Source organism: Mytilus edulis, chromosome 9 (assembly GCF_963676685.1).
Source record: "Mytilus edulis chromosome 9, xbMytEdul2.2, whole genome shotgun sequence".
Taxonomy (NCBI): domain Eukaryota; kingdom Metazoa; phylum Mollusca; class Bivalvia; order Mytilida; family Mytilidae; genus Mytilus; species Mytilus edulis.
The window spans coordinates 57,801,943-57,818,348 of NC_092352.1; the positions used below are offsets into that span (position 1 = coordinate 57,801,943).

At 34.7% G+C, this 16,406-nt stretch overlaps 1 protein-coding gene across 1 annotated transcript in view; it reads right to left on the minus strand.

The window, feature by feature from the left end:
* Positions 1-2,120: 2,120 nt before the first annotated feature.
* Positions 2,121-16,406, minus strand: part of LOC139488628 (fucolectin-7-like) — a 69,390-nt gene continuing 55,104 nt past the window's right edge. Inside the window, exons 2-4 of the mRNA XM_071274360.1 lie at positions 5,419-5,544; positions 4,038-4,280; positions 2,121-2,549 (exon numbers count right to left, since the gene is read on the minus strand). Of these exons, the coding sequence (XP_071130461.1) occupies positions 2,338-2,549; positions 4,038-4,280; positions 5,419-5,544 (581 nt within the window). The 3' untranslated portion in view covers positions 2,121-2,337. The remainder of the gene's footprint in view (positions 2,550-4,037; positions 4,281-5,418; positions 5,545-16,406) is intronic.

Below are 16,406 nucleotides of genomic sequence, written 5' to 3' on the forward strand. Positions count from 1 at the left end.
TGGACCTTGAATATGAACTGAAATTTATATTAGTTCAAAATTCTTGGTTGTGAAAAGAATATATTCTCTGTCTGACAAATGTCATTTTGTCTATCTCAAGTAGTCGGGTCGAGTTTTCAGAAAAAGGACTATTCTTCAGTAGTTAACAAAGAAGGACTGCAATATTCAGCGTGCAGATTGGTTGCAAGGAATGTGTATACACTCACCCTGTCGCCCTTTCTCCGAATGTGATCTACCGAATAAGGCGTATTACCGTGTTTGTACTTACATGTGCAACATGTAGAATCTGCGTAGTCTTCCTAGTTTTTGATGGGGTTCATGTTGATCAGTCTTAAATTTTTTAATGTTGTGTCTCGTTTGTCTATGTTTTTTTTCTTCTATTTAGCCATGGCGTTGTGATTTTATTTTCGATTTATACGTTTGGATGTCTATTCGGTATTTTTCGCTTCTCCGCTGACTGGCTTAATTTCAAACATCAGTGGTTTGTTAATGAGTTCAGGAAGCGGTCTGTAGGTCTTAAGTAGTATATGGTAGACATATCAAATATATAGATTGATCCGAGCATTATATTGCAAAAAAGGAGCGAACTATACATTCAAACTGATAAGCGGAAATATAGTCATATTTACAGCTAGTTGTTGAAAATAAACGAAATTCTAAGAATTGCAAGGGTGAAAGTTCAGAAATAATGTAATATACAAAAAAGCACTATATATATAATGGGCCTAGTCTGTGACAGGAACATAATGATATATAGTCCAATGTCAAATCTACAGTAAATGGGAAAACAAAAATATACGATAAAGAATAACAACTCAAGGGCCAAACATATAATGAATATAGAAACATGGGTAAAAACTAGAAAGAATGAAGAAAAAACCTTAAAATTTTAAGAATACAGAAATGACAGACCATCATTCAGAGTCAGACTATCATGCTAGTATATGCGGTTCTTCCAAGGTCAACCAAATTATGATTGTGTCTGCACGAAAGGATGACATCAACTCTGCCAATTCAATAGCTTCCACATATAAACAACACCCTTGGTCGTGGGAAACAAGATAGGAAACAAGATAGGAAACACAATCCTTGGAATATAGTATCAACCGATAGATTTATACTCATTATGAATTGAGAAAGGAAATGGGGAATGTGTCAAAGAGACAACAACGTTAACCCGACCGAAGAGCCGAAGGCCATCAATGGGTCTTTAACACAGGGAGAAAATCCCGCACCCAAAGGCGTGCTTCAGCTATACTATATTCATGTTAAATGTAATGCTGAATGTTCCTTTATTCTTATTTCCATAGTGTAAAGGGGCAACAAGTATAATCTACTGTTGTTGTTTTAAGGTTAAATGGACGAAAGGACACAATGACACAAGTTGCAACAAAACAAAAGAAATTAAAAAAAAATACGGAAAAAAAAATAAATAGTATCTATAACACAAGCACTATAGCGATGAAAAGTCGTCATTCATATATAATACATCCAAACCCGTAGTCAGGGGGTTTGAGGGGTTCGTATGAACCTCGGCCTTAAAAACAAATAAGCATTGTAAAAGTCGACGTTCTGTTTGAATTGTATCCAACCCCATTAGGAAATTCCAGACTACGGGCCTGGCATCTTTAACTTCATCATGTGATATAGCAAGGTAAACTATTGAACTTCTTGTCATTGGAATATAACATTACTTCACTTCAACATCCAGTAATTTGTGGGAAATTGAAAAAAAAATTTATCTGCAACAGCAACAACAAAAGTTTCAGATTGAAAAAAAATGTATCAGAAGTACGACGGATAAATCTTGTACGTATCAGGCAGTGGCGGATCCAGAGGGGGGTCCGGAACCCCCCTCTTTTTGAACGATCAATGCATTTGAATGGGGACATGTAGTTGGAACCCCCTTTTAAAATGGCTGGATCCGCCCCTGTCAGTCGTAACTTCGCACCAAAATGACAACAAGCAGTTTATAGAAGAACATTTAAAGAAAATAAAAATATCAAAAATACTTATTACTAGTACTTGCATATTTTAAAATACTATAGCTAGGAAAATGTAGGAGTAGCCCGGATAAACAACAAACCCTGTGTTGGACGGACAGACCGACGGACATAGGTTAAACAATGATTAGTATAATCAGTCCTGTATTTACATGATTTTACCAATAAAAAAATATTTACACTTAAAAAATGTTTTCGGATATAACGGACATGGAATGTTTGCCATTGAGAAAACCTAGATTTGTTGAGGCAGTCCACGCGACGGTTAAGACAGCGGTCCGAGCTCGACCGAACTCCCCGAAAGGAGCCAGCCTCGCCGCCATTATCTTTTTTTTTAATTAGCAAATACTTCAACTTCCGCAACATGAAGCAAGTTATTCAAACTATTGTCCATTATCATCAGCTTGACGTATCGTGCTGCTGTTGGTATCTTGCAGTTCATGTCTAAAACCTGTCCTTCTACAGCTGGTCCCTTAAAACGAGCACAATATTTCATGTTCGACAATTGCTTTCCTATAGTTATTTCCAAGTCATGAAGTCTTTCACCTGTTATAATCATAATAAATATATTACAAATAAAACAAATTTGAGAAAAAAAAAGTAATCGCTTATCTGGGGTGGTGTTCTCGAAAGTATCCTAAGATTTTTCGTAAGTCATGGATAAGACCGATTTTAGGATAGACTTGGGACACTCTTAAGTTGCGTGTCGAAGCCATCTCAGATGCATTTTATGTTAGGACGTCCTAAATATATCCTATGTGCGAAATCCTAAATAGTTAAAGTAATTGTTTAATAAAACATTTATTAGAGACGAAACCAATTAATAAAATTGTTTACAAAATTTTGTAATAACAAGTATTTAATGAAATGCATGGATTTCAAATGTAATTATAAAATAATATCTAAATAGGATTTTGATATAAACTGTATTTAAAAGAATTTGTTTTGAAATGAGAATATTGAATTCGTAGTGTCATCGTATTGTAAAAACACGGGAGTTTAAAGTTTAAAATCATGCACAATTTCTTTATACGAGTTAATAACCGATGGTGCGTCTCTTTCCACGTTCATCTTCATGTAAAAAAATGAGAAAAAAACATGCACAAAGTTAGGATGAAGATATGATGATATTAAGACACCTAATTAGGTGTTCTAAAGTTAGGACGAAAAATGTGATATATCCTAAGTTAAGACAGCTTCGAGAACACGACTTTGGACAAAGACTTGTCATAAGATGGTCTAAGGACACATCCTAATCCTAAGATAGCTTCGAGAACACCACCCTGGATGTTTAATCGTGTAATAGTTTTAACATTTAAAAGATCCGGTATTTTTTTACATTTAAAAGATCCGGGTTTTTTTTTTTTACATTTTTCGAATTTTAATACGTTGGTTTCTTTCAGTTAACTGATTGTGAATTTACCATATATCAGAAAATATTTTATATAATAGTACGCTAAGCCTTATTATCACACATTTGCACGTAACAGCAATGACGTACATTAGAGTTTGATACGTACTTGGTGACAGAAATTCGTAGTGTTTCTTCGCTTTTAGATTTAACTTGAATAACAAACGATCGTGATCAAAGTTTTGGAGCAAACTCCCAAGGAAAAACTAAAGCAAAAGACAAAAAAAAAAGAGCAAACAAATCGTTTAAAGTGTGCTTACCCCATAGCACGTGGGATTCATAGGACGTGGACACTAGTACAGTTATACTATATTTTTAAAGTATACTTAGGGAGTTACCATTTGATTTTTATGGGGGGGGGGGGGCTAGGATGAAAAATTTTGTCCTGCATTTTTTTTTAGCTGTAATCTCTGTCCTGCATTTTTTATTTTTCACTCTGTTCGGTCCTGCTTTTTTTTTTTAGCTTATCCGGACTTTTTTTTACCTAACTTTGTCGTCCTGACTTTTTTTTTTTTGCAAGTGTCTCATCCTGCCTTTTTTTTTTACTCAAAACTCCTGTCCTGCCTATTTTTTTCAAATTTCATCCTAGCCCCCCCATAAAAATCAAATGGTAGCTCCCTTACCACAACAAGTTGTTCTATTGTATATTTTTATTCGTCTGACTATGCAGTTGGTACCCAAATCCACCCACCAATACGGATAAGCTTCGCCGTAGTAATCACCATTCTTGTTGAATCCATCTTTTGTGTGCATAAAATTATCTTTATTCCCGTCAAGTGCTTTTTCACAGCTAAATATGCCATTTACATGTTCCGAACTTTGTCCACATGTCTTTTGTAATGCTAAATTGTCGGCTCCACATAATTCTTATGAAAACAAATCAAAGAGGGGTTAAATGCATGTGTAAACTACAAAAGCCGATAAGTGTCCGAGTGTTCTTTAAAAGTGTTCAAGTCGTCATAACGACTAAATAACTCGCTATAACGACGTAGCTAAATCGTAAAAAACACGTCATGAACCAACCTATGAAATTTACTAACCCAACCCCAACCCCTTAGACGTTATAACATGTTAGCTAAGTTATTATAACGAGTTATCAGGGTCGTTGGAACGGGTATGCGTGGTTGATATAACAATTAAGCTTAGTCGTGAAAACGAATTACTAGGTCGTGATAATATGTATATAGATATATATGGACCTGTGAAGGCTTATACTATAGGTCAAAGTTACGCGCTATCCTAAACACTTGCTTATCATTACACTTAAGGAATAACAGTACTGTAGTTGAAGAGTTGCCACCGTCAATTGTAGATTTGACGGTCGCAAATGCAGTTTTACTGGCGACGCGTAGCGGAGACAGTAAAACGGACTGGAGATTTGCGACCGTCAAATCAAAATTGACGGTGGCAACTCTTCAACTACAGAACTGTTATTCCGATTCTAATGCATTACAAAATGAAATAATACGATAAAACTTGAAAAAAGGTCTAAATATGACAAATAAAAAAAATCCGCGAAACTTCATGAATGATTTTGGCGCAAAGACGTCATGGTTACACGTGACGTCATACAAATGAAAACTTACAAACTGGAGATTATTACGTTTATACCTGTACGATTCAAATTCGGATAAAATTACATTAAAACGGCGCATTCGAGGTAGGTGTTGTTTTATTTTCGATTATATAGTAGTAATCGAACACTTGTTGACTCAACAATTCAAAATGGCGGGTCCATCCTTAGTTACGCCTGGTCAACTGTGGATTTGACGGCAACTTTTAGCCAATGAAAAAAATTGTTACATACAAATTGCATTAGAATTCGCCGTTTCAGAATCTAATGCATCCTGGGTATTATTTTCAAAAACGTACACCAAAGCGTTTTGATTGGTTTAAAACGTCCTAAACAATCGAAATTCAACCAATGACGTAACGTTATTTTCACTTTGGGGTACGAACAATGAAATTACCCATGATGCTTTAGATTCTGAAACGGCCAATTACCGTGACTTTGGATATCTTCCACCTCTTCCTTGAGCTTTTCAACACTCTTCTCCGATGCACATTTTTCAACTTTTCGTTCCAGTTCCAGAACTCTTTTATCCATCTCGCGACAGTAGAAGATATAGTCTAGTCAAAATAAAGTTTAATGTCAAACTAATTGCAACAAAACAAATTTTTGGTCAATTTGAATTATAATGTATGTCTAAACAACATATTAAAAATTGACAAAAATCGATCGCAAGGCCGTAACTAGGCATTTTATTTTAGTGAGGCAAAATAATTGAGCCGAGCGAAGCGAGGCGAAAAAAATTTTTTGAGGGTATGAAATGAATGGTGTAAAATCCTGCATTCTAGGCATTTTTAGAGAGTTTGATAATGTTTTGAATTTGGACACTTTTTATATAAATTTTTCATATTCTAGACTTTTACTAACACCAACAACTTTATTTAAATTTATATGTAAGATAATCATCCAAATATCACTGATTTGAGTCTGCTGCCAGAACATAGAACAAACATCGATTCAGTAGAGTTTGCCAAATTTTTCTATTGCCGGTTCAGTCAAATCGTTTCAGAATCATAATTTGGTCTACTGGTATCCTTATCGCGATGAACATGGAGCATGGCAAGACCGCACAATCTCTCGCCACTCATGCATGCTCTTTTCCAAGTTTTCAGTCGTTTCAGGGCAGTCTGTGTTTCTAAAGGTAGCACATTGTCATCAACACAATGATCAATGTCTTCTTCCAATTCCTTCTCCATCAGCAATTCGGTAGCAGCATCGGTAGTAACAGTTTTGTTTGCAAAAGGGAATTAAGCTTTCCTGTAAGAACCATCATACAGTCGCAGTTTCAAAATATTCAACTCGCTTTTATGCTGACAAAGAGTAGACAAACTAGGGATAGAATGAGATAAGATACAGGTATATGATTCTATCTATAGAGTAAGTATATCTGGTATGGGTACAGGGGAAATTGGACTGGAGTTTTTGACGTTTACATGTAGGTCCGTAATTTCCAATTATTTCTGGAAATAGTTGGTGGTATTTTAGTTCCAGAATCTATAAATTTAGGGGTTAGGGTCTGGGGTGTCCGATTCCGAAACCCCGAATATAAAGAAACGAAATACCGTAGTCCCGAATAAGTAAAGACAAAATCCTGTGTTAAAGGTTCTACCATTCGATCCTCAATAATATCAAATTGGAATATGGGATATTCTTTCAATTTTTAAGGTTAAAGAAACATGGATAACAAGAATGTGTCCAAAGTACACGGATGCCCCACTCGCACTATCATTTTCCATGTTTTATGGACTTTGAAATTGGGTAAATATCTAATTTGGCATTAAAATTAGAAAGATTAAATTGTAGGGAACATGTGTACTAAGTTTCAAGTTGATTGGACTTCAATTTCATCAAAAACTACCTTGACCAAAAACTTTAACCTGAAGCGGGACGAACGAACGAACGAACGAACGAACGAACGGACGGACGGACGGACGGACGAACGAACGAACGGAGCCACAGACCAGAAAACATAATGCCCCTCTACTATCGTAGGTGGGGCATAAAAACTAATCCATGGATGTTTCATATTATTTATATTTTATTTATCTGTAAAGAGAAAGATTAAAGTTCGTGAAATGAATACACAGACAGGACTGCTCCCTTGCGATGCCCAGTACTTGATTTGTCAAAGTTGGTGAAACGGAGAAATGAATACGCAGACAGGACTGCCCCTTTCCGAAGACCAGTACTTCATTTGTTAGTCTACTTATCGTTTTTGGATTGCACTAATGAAGTTATATGCAATACTCAGACTCTGTTCACCAAAAAACTAGTTTACTAGAATTATTCCTTATTTACCTTCAGTGTCGCTTTTCCTTTTTCTGCAAGAGCCTGTTTTTAACTAGAGATCCATTATGATAATCGTTACTAGGTTAATGTAATCGAGACACATCACCCGTTGAGATGCTGAGTTATATCCAGGAAGAATAGTTTAAAAGGAATGATGACAAGTTATAGAAATCAAGGTTGAGACAGAACAACAAACGACTATTATATTTATATATTATATATGTATAAAAAAAAATCAGTGTCGAAATTTTAGTGAGGCAATTGCCTCACTTGCCTCAAGGGTAGTTACGGCCTTGGTGTTCTACCATTATCTGTAGGCATAGAGTTTCGATTGGAACTAATGTGAGTAGTATAGTGCGAGCAGTATGAGCCCCCAAACCTCGGACGCGAGACGCGCGCTGCGCGCATGCGCTGACGCTATATTTGGGCCTTAGCGTGGACACCGTAGTTGACTCTGAAATCTAAGGGTATGACTCACAGGCCGACACCATATTTAGGCCTTCGCGCGGACGCGAGCGCTATAGTTGGACCTGAGCGCGGACGCCAACACTATATTTGGGCCTTCACGCGGACATCGGGACACCAACTCCATATTTGGACCTGAAATCGGGACGTGAGACGTTATAGTTAGACCTGCGCGCGTACACTCACGCTATATTTAGGCCTTCACGCGGACATCGGGACACCAACTCCATATTTGGACCTGAAATCGGGACGCGAGACGTTATGGTTAGACCTGCGCGCGTACACCTACGCTATATTTAGGCCTTCACGCGGACATCGGGACACCAACTCCATATTTGGACCTGAAATCGGGACGCGAGCGCTATATTTGGACCTGCGCGCATACACTGACGTTATATTTGGGCCTCAGCACGGACGTCATAGTTGACTCTGAAATCTAAGGATATGACTCACAAGAACGCCGTATTTGGACGCTGACGCTATAGTTGGGCTTAAACCTTGTACGCTATACCTATATGTTGGACCTAGCTACCCTCCAAGGTGGACGTTACGTCACACCCTAGAAAGTGGACGGTATACCCTTTAAGGTGGACGTTACGCCACACCCTTAATAGTGGACGGTATACCCTCCAAAACGGACGCAGATTTTTCTTTGCTAAACGCTTACCAAACCCCTTAATTATAAGTCTGTGATAATTCTGAAGAAGAAAAAATTCTACCTCTTAAAATAGTTACTACTAAGACATGCTTATAACAACTGTAAGAATTCCCCAAGATATACTATTTATATAAATCAGATAAACTGTCAATCAATCCAGTAGGCGGTACTATAAATAGATGCACGTGTAAAGATAATTGGATTAAAATGTTTGAAATCAATACATAAAATATTTATCTTTTTGTCTTTTTATTTTTTGGATTGCTTATCTTATTAACATGACAATCGTGAAACATTCAGTAGTATTGCTTTGCGATTTCTTTCAACCACTTAATTAATATCATAGGGTGCTGATTAAAATGACACCTCAAATAATTAGATAAAGAGATAAAGCACATCTGGTGATTAAAAATAAGTATCTTTATACACTTTCTTTCAATAACATGTTTACAGGTGTACACTATTTTATCTGCTCCTAATTAACGGACAGCAACTATAAAAATATCGTCTGTGACATGAAATACTTATCTTTCGTTTTTAGATTTCTTATCTTATAAGCCGTAAATATTCAGTAGTATTGCTTTTCTACTTCTTTGAACCACTTATAATTAATATCATTTGATTAAAATTTTACCCCGAATAATTAAACCAAAATCACATCTTGTTAATACAAATTGTTTCTCATTTAACATATCTTATCTATATAGTTGATCCACTGTCGTCATTTTTATCTTCAAAAAATACACGGATAATGTATTAAATCAATCTATATTTATATACAAGGAGTTTGGATGGGGTTTACGGACTAGAGAATAATGAGCAAAAAAAATAAAGAAAGAAAGAATAGAGAAAGATAGGGGAGAAAAAAACAAAGAATAAAGAAATATAACAAAAAATATAAGAATAGTGAAATATGGGCTGCTAGAATATGAGAAATATACGGCTGCTAAACTATAAGGAATAGAGAACTATGGGCTGTGAAACTATAAAAAAAAAAGGAATACAAATAAATATGACTATATTTAATTGCAGAAAGATTTCTCTTTTTCTTATCCTCCGTTTTTTAAATTGTTGTGCACGTGAAGGAGTTATTTCTGTGCAGAGAAATAAGAACCGGTTGAAATTAGAGGATACGGGCTATGTATGTGGGATCAATATGTTTAATTGCAATCTTTGCCGGAAAGTGTATGTGTGGCCGCACGATCTTCAAAGACATATGAGAAGTAAGCATTCTTCAGATGAGCAACTATATCACAAAGTTCTAACCCAGCAGCAGCAGCGGCTGCTGCTTTTGCTGCTGCTGCTATTGCTGCTGCTGCTTTTGCTGCTGCTGCTATTGCTGCTGCTGCTTTTGCTGCTGCTGTTATTGCTGCTGCTGCTTTTATTGCTTTTGCTGCTTTGCTGCTGCTGCTGCTGGGCTAGAACTTGGTGATATAGTTGCTCTCGCGTCCGAGGTTTGGGGGCTCATACTGCTCGCACTATACTACTAATGTGATGTAAATTAAGTGAATGAAAACAAGGTGCATTTCTTCGCAATACTTAACATAAAGAAAAACCTATGATCGAATGAAATAGTACACATTTGTATAAACAAAAACAATCGACTATATCATAACTTAGAAATCTAAAGTTTAAATCAAAAGTCACATATTCAAAATGATGTATTTCTGAAATGCCGATATATCCCTCCGATCACAAAGGAATGTTGATAAAAAGTATCATTTTAGTGGAGCTGTCGGTATCATGATAGTGTGGTTCTACCTATCGTGTACAGTGTAGTAGGACAAGAAGATTCACAAAGATTTACAAACAATTAAGTCCGTGCATATTTTAGTTCATTCTTTTTTTTACCAACTCATCTGTTTTTTCGATATATTCGAAATTTTGATAACATCTGATTTTTAAAAGTTTGTGGTATCTGTTCTTCGGGTCTGGTCAGAAACAAACTTTTCTATTACTTTGTCAACATTCACACTGAAATGCCGATGAACATGCAGTAATCATGGTAATGCTATGTAACTTTCGTTGTTCATTGTTGATCGTACATTTGTGCATTTGATCTCAGGGCCATCATGGCATGGTAGCACTCGCGAGATGTTATAAACCAGCGTACGTGTTCGGCATCGAGCGACCTCCCAATTGAATTCGTCAAAATTACATGCTAGGTCAGTTTCGTATGTTTCAGACAATATTGAGATTTGTTCGTTTGTGATATTTCCTACAACACGATGAAGCCGTGAGATACAGCACAAAGAAGCGATTTTCTGATAACTTGACGCGACTCCACTCTCCAGTTGCCTTATCATATGGTCTATGAACGCAAAAAATAATGAGACTTTCCAATACAGTTTGGCGTGGTTGCAGGGTGATTGGCTCCGGTAGTCTGTCAACCACATCGCCTCGGCATATTTTCAACGATATCGAAGGGATCTGATAATTCTAATGCCGATTGGTACATCTCATTCCAAACTGATGAACTTTACACTGTAAAATGTGCTCCAAAACTACATATCTTAGAATAGACTGAGTATTACAAATTCAAAAGTAAAAATCTTGTAAAAGATACAAGTAACCTTCCGATTTTGTCATAATCTCCAATTTTTTTTTTATTTTGAAACCAAATGTCGTTATCTGATGATATATCATCAATTAAAAAAAGTGACAACATAGGTGTTTCCTTTAACCTTCAATTTATAAATTTTTATTTTGCCATTTCTTTTTTTGCGTGCCGAATCAATGTGCACGCAACTTCGGAGCTACGATCTTTTTCTGAATGAACAACTTCATCAACACTTGTAACTAGGTTGTCAAACTAATATCCGGGATAGACGGAAAAGACACCAACAGTCTCCGATTCCGATTGACCAACTCATCTCTCTCTCTTCTGCTTTTTTTTTTTTTTTTTTTTTTTTTTGTTGTGAAAACGACGTGGATGCACGTGCTGTCGTGCCTCCGGGTAGCTACGCCCCTGTCTTATGTCGGTGCTTTGTATCTATTGTCTTAAAATTATTGTTTTTTGTGTGTGTCTCGTTCCGATCTTTTAAGTAAATCTAATTGCAACTGATTGTGCAAATTGTTATTTGACTGTACTGTTACATCACTGTCCTAGCTTCTGGATGGATTGAGTGCTCACAAACATGTTGTTTTACTGTTACACCGCTGTCCCAGATTAAGGGGAGGATTTGGGATCCCGCTAACATGTTTAACCCCGCCACATTCTGTATGTATGTGGTTGCTGTGTGTTGCTTTGTTATACATGTACATATTTGTGTTTGTTTCGTTAATTTTTTGGTACATTTATTCGGCCGTTAAGTTTTCTCGATTGATTTGTTTTACATTTTTGTGATTTTAGGGCCTTTTATAGCTGACTATGGGAAATAGGCTTAGCTTATTGTTGAAGGCCGTACAGTGACTTATAGCTGTTGATTTCTGTTTAATTTGGTCTCTTGTGGAGAGTTGTCTCATTTGCAATCATACCACATCTTCGTTTCTATATCAACCCTGCCACATTCTTTATTTACCTGTCCCAGATCAGAAGCCTGTAGTTTAGTGGTTGTCATTGGTTCATGTCTCGACTCATATTTGATATTTTGTAAATTGTTTTGTTACATTCCATCTCTTTGTTTTTATACTATATACCTGAACTCTAAACTTGTGTTTTCATGAACAAGCATGAAATATTTGTCACTGGGTGTTAAAATTAGCAACATACAATCAATCAATTTAAACTTGTGTTAAATAAAAGCAATTTTATATTTATTTATTTGTTGGGTTGGGGGAGAGCAGGATTTCATATATGAATATGGTTGCCTGGTAAGGCATGATTAGCGACAGATTGAAATGAATAATAATGTCCTCTCTTCCCCTCCCCATCCTTCATTTATAAATGTAAACTGACCACCACAGATAGCCCAATGGTGTTTAAAGTAGCTTTAAACACCAATCAATCAAATCCCTTCCCTAGAATATCAAATAATGGTCCCTTAACAGTTATTGTCCGTGTAGTTCTTATATTTATCCAGCTTATTGTCATACTGTCATACCATAAAAACGTTTATAAAACATCTCACATTCTAATATATCTGCATTCATAAATTTATTAATTTCATTTAGACTAAATGACGCCATGTTTGGTATGTGCCTCTGCCGTCTAAATAACCTATCAAAAAAGAAGAAGTGGAAGAGAGCCAGAAGATCTTCCCAATGCAAAAAAAAAAAAGAAATAGACTTCTTCTGGCTCACTTCCGAAGACCAAAAAAATGCGACCCATTAATATGTTTTTAAAAACGCCTTTCTCCTGCCTTTTTTCAAAAAAAAAATGGCATTATCAAATATATAAACATATATATAATTATCAAAATTAAAATGCTATAGTATTTTTATAAGACCTACTTTATTACATGACCTGAGATTAATGACATCTATCTATAAGTCCTAGAATACATTAATTATTATAATATGTATATGTTTCTTGTTGTAATAACCACATATGATGCTATGCATGAGTCACCATTTATCAGAACAGGAATTGGGTTTACATAGAGAGGATAATGTGCAAAACATAGATAAGGGGCTGGACCAAACCTATAGATAACATAATAAAGTTATCAAAGGTACCAGGATTATAATTTAGTACCCCGACGCGTATTTTGTCTACATAAGACTCATCAGTGACGCTTATATCAAAATATTTATAAAGCCAAACAAGTACAAAGTTGAAGAGCATTGTGAATCCAAAATTCCAAAAAGTTGTGCCAAATACTGCTAAGGTAATCTATGCCTGTGATAAGAAAATTCTTAGTTTTTCAAAAATTCAAAATTTGGTAAACAGGAAATTTATAAAAATGACCACATTATTGATATTCATGTCAACACCGGAGTGCTGACTACTAAAAGAAATGATGAAATATACAGAATAAGTTGATTGATTTTTGGTTGCCTTATGTCCAGTGGCAAATATTTCACGCATGTTTAGGACAAATATAATAGATAGAGATCAAAGAATAAAGAATAGAATGAAATAGTAACCAGATGCTCTGCAGGGTGCAGCTTTATATGACTGCAGAGGTTGAACCCTGAATGGTTGGGGCAAGTATGGACACAACATTCAAGCTGGATTCAGCTCTGAGTTTGGATTGTGATTAAATAGTTGACACAGCATAGGTTTCTGACACAGAATGAATGTGGTCTAATGAACTTAAAATTTGTTTTTGGCCTTTGAGCAATTCACTATGCTGTTGAATGATAATCCACTAAAAAAAAATGTTTGAAGAAATTTTCTTATATTTCTGAAATCTGAAATGAGAAAAATTGACCCCCCCCCCCCCCCATTTTTTTTCACATCCCCCTTTCCCTTATTTGAAAACTAATCTCAATTCAAATTTCTAATGGAGTTTGCAACAATAACTGCTCATTTAAATACATCATAAAATATTAAAATGTAAAAAAAGTGCTTGTAATCACTGAATGGTAAAGATTGTTTTAATTTATTAGTTGGTAGTAAAAGCGAAAATATACATTGTATATTGTATAAAGCAATGATTTAAGTTGATTCAACTACTATTCTGGACAAAGAAAGATAACTCCAATTTTCAAAGAATATTTCATAAAGCATTGTCTTGAAACTACAATAATCATGGCTAAAATTATGCTTTTAAATTATGTTTTGTACTTAAGTAATTGTCCATTAACCTGGAAACCCTCCCCCCCCCCTTTTTTTGCACCTTATTCCTTAACGGTTTGAGCCATAACTCCCAAAGACACTTCTTACCATCCCTTTGAGGTATTCCAATATCCAAAATCTAAATACATGGTAAGATTCAGCATATCAAAGAACCCCAAGAATTCAATTTTTTATGAAATCAAATAAAGTTCAATTTTGGACCCTTTAGACCTCACTGTGGACCAATCTGATAATTAACGGGCCCAAATATCATAAATCTAAATACATGGTTAGATTCAGCATATTGAACAAGGGTACTTATAAAGTGAGAAACGGAATCGAAACGAAACGAAACGAAACGAAACGAAACGAAATACAACGAAACGTAACGAAATACAACGAAACGAAACGAAATATAACGAAACGAAACGAAATGAAAAAATGAAGAAACGAAATACAACGAAATGAATCTGACCCTTATGTTATGCAATTGTGTGGTGCTGTTGATGTAGTTATCATTGTTACAACCACGCTAAAACAGTATGTAAGATGAAAAGAAAAACTCCTTTGATCTCTTAATTGAGGATTGTAAATTAATTTATTGTTTATTGAAAGACTGCATACTTTTCTACAACCCCGTGTGGACGTGCTACTCGTTCTGACGTACAATATAACACTTTGATGTTCCAAAAATACTTTTTAAAGGCATTGTCTTTCATCCTGTCGGCTCCCTTTATCATGCCTGAGTTTATATATGGGTAAGTTGTGAGCGTGAGAAAAAAAATTAAAGGTCTTTGAAGTTTTCTAAAACGCATTCAGCACCAGATGTTGCACGGGCTCCAGCCGGGTATATATAAAAGGAATATTTTTTATTCAGCCGTTATTACGCAAAATGGAGCCCAATGAGAAGGAAAAGAAAATGTAAGTACCCTTATACATGTACATTTTATTTCGACAGTGTTAGTAGTTAAGGAAACAGAACTTAAAAACATTTTGATGTTGAGTCATTGCAATTTTTAGTAGCTAACCAGCTGATATCTGATATCTTTATAGACCATAATTGCAAAATATTTCAATAGCCCAGGTCATAATAAATTGTGAATCCAAAATTATTTATTTTAAGAGTATTTTAGGGGTTTGAGGGTTAATGTATATAAATGGTCTTTAACGTCCAGTGGCAAGTTAAATAAATATTCAGGACGAGAACATTAGGGACGACATCAAAAGTTCAATGAAGGATAAAAAACTTAATTCAAATAGTTTTTTCACTGACCCCCCCTACCCCCTATTAACTTAATTTGGGAAAAATTGATTGACCCATATGGATATATATGTAAAAATCAATGTCGGATAACCAAATCTTGCAGCAGTTCAACCCCCCACCCCCAAACTATTTGAATTAAGTTTTTTTATCTTACATTGATCTTTTGATGTCGTCCCTTACACTGCATGAAATGATGCATTTAATATAAAATTAAATGCATATGTTATGCATATTAAATTTCAAATTACAAAAAATATTATGCATTTACTTTGCTGGAAAATTTCTAATTTAATATAGATTTAAACTAAATTTAATATTGCAAATAAATTCCCAAATTTCAACCTAGTTTAAAGGTATTTTTAAATCTAAATAAATTTTAAATTTAAAGAATTTAAGTATAGACTAAATTTGAATAAATTTCTAATTTAAATGGAATGTTTATGTAAATTAAATTTGAATAAATTTGAGATTTAAAGAATTTTTAATATAAATTAAATTTGAATAAATTTCAAATTTAAAGAAGTTTTGATATAATTTAAATTTGAATAAATTTGAGATTTAAAGATCTTTTAATATAAATTAAATTTCAATAAATTTCAAATTTAAAGAATTTTAAATATAAATTAAATTTGATTAATTATGTAATTTAATTACATGTAAATTCAAATAAATTTCTTGTTTATGACTTATTTAAATTAGAACTTCCATCAAATTTAATGCAATTTAAAGTCAATATAATCCTGTATAACTACTTACAAAACAATAGTGCAAATGAATAATAAAGAAAAGGCAGAATTTTTCCCTCTGCTTTTTAAAAAAAAATTTTTTTTGGAAAAGGGATGTTGGGGATTTGTTTTTACTTTAACCCAAATATCTGGTTTGGAAATATCTAATTAAATAAAAAAAACAAAAATTAGGAAAAACAGGAATTTTCAATGGTGATAACTTTGTAGCTACTGTACATATAAAATTGATCCTCCAACTTTTCTGATCCATGTTTACAAAGTATTAGACTTCAAAGGCATGGATTGCTGCTCTGTGTATTTACAGTAGAATAATATTTGTGGTTTCAAATGGCAATGTG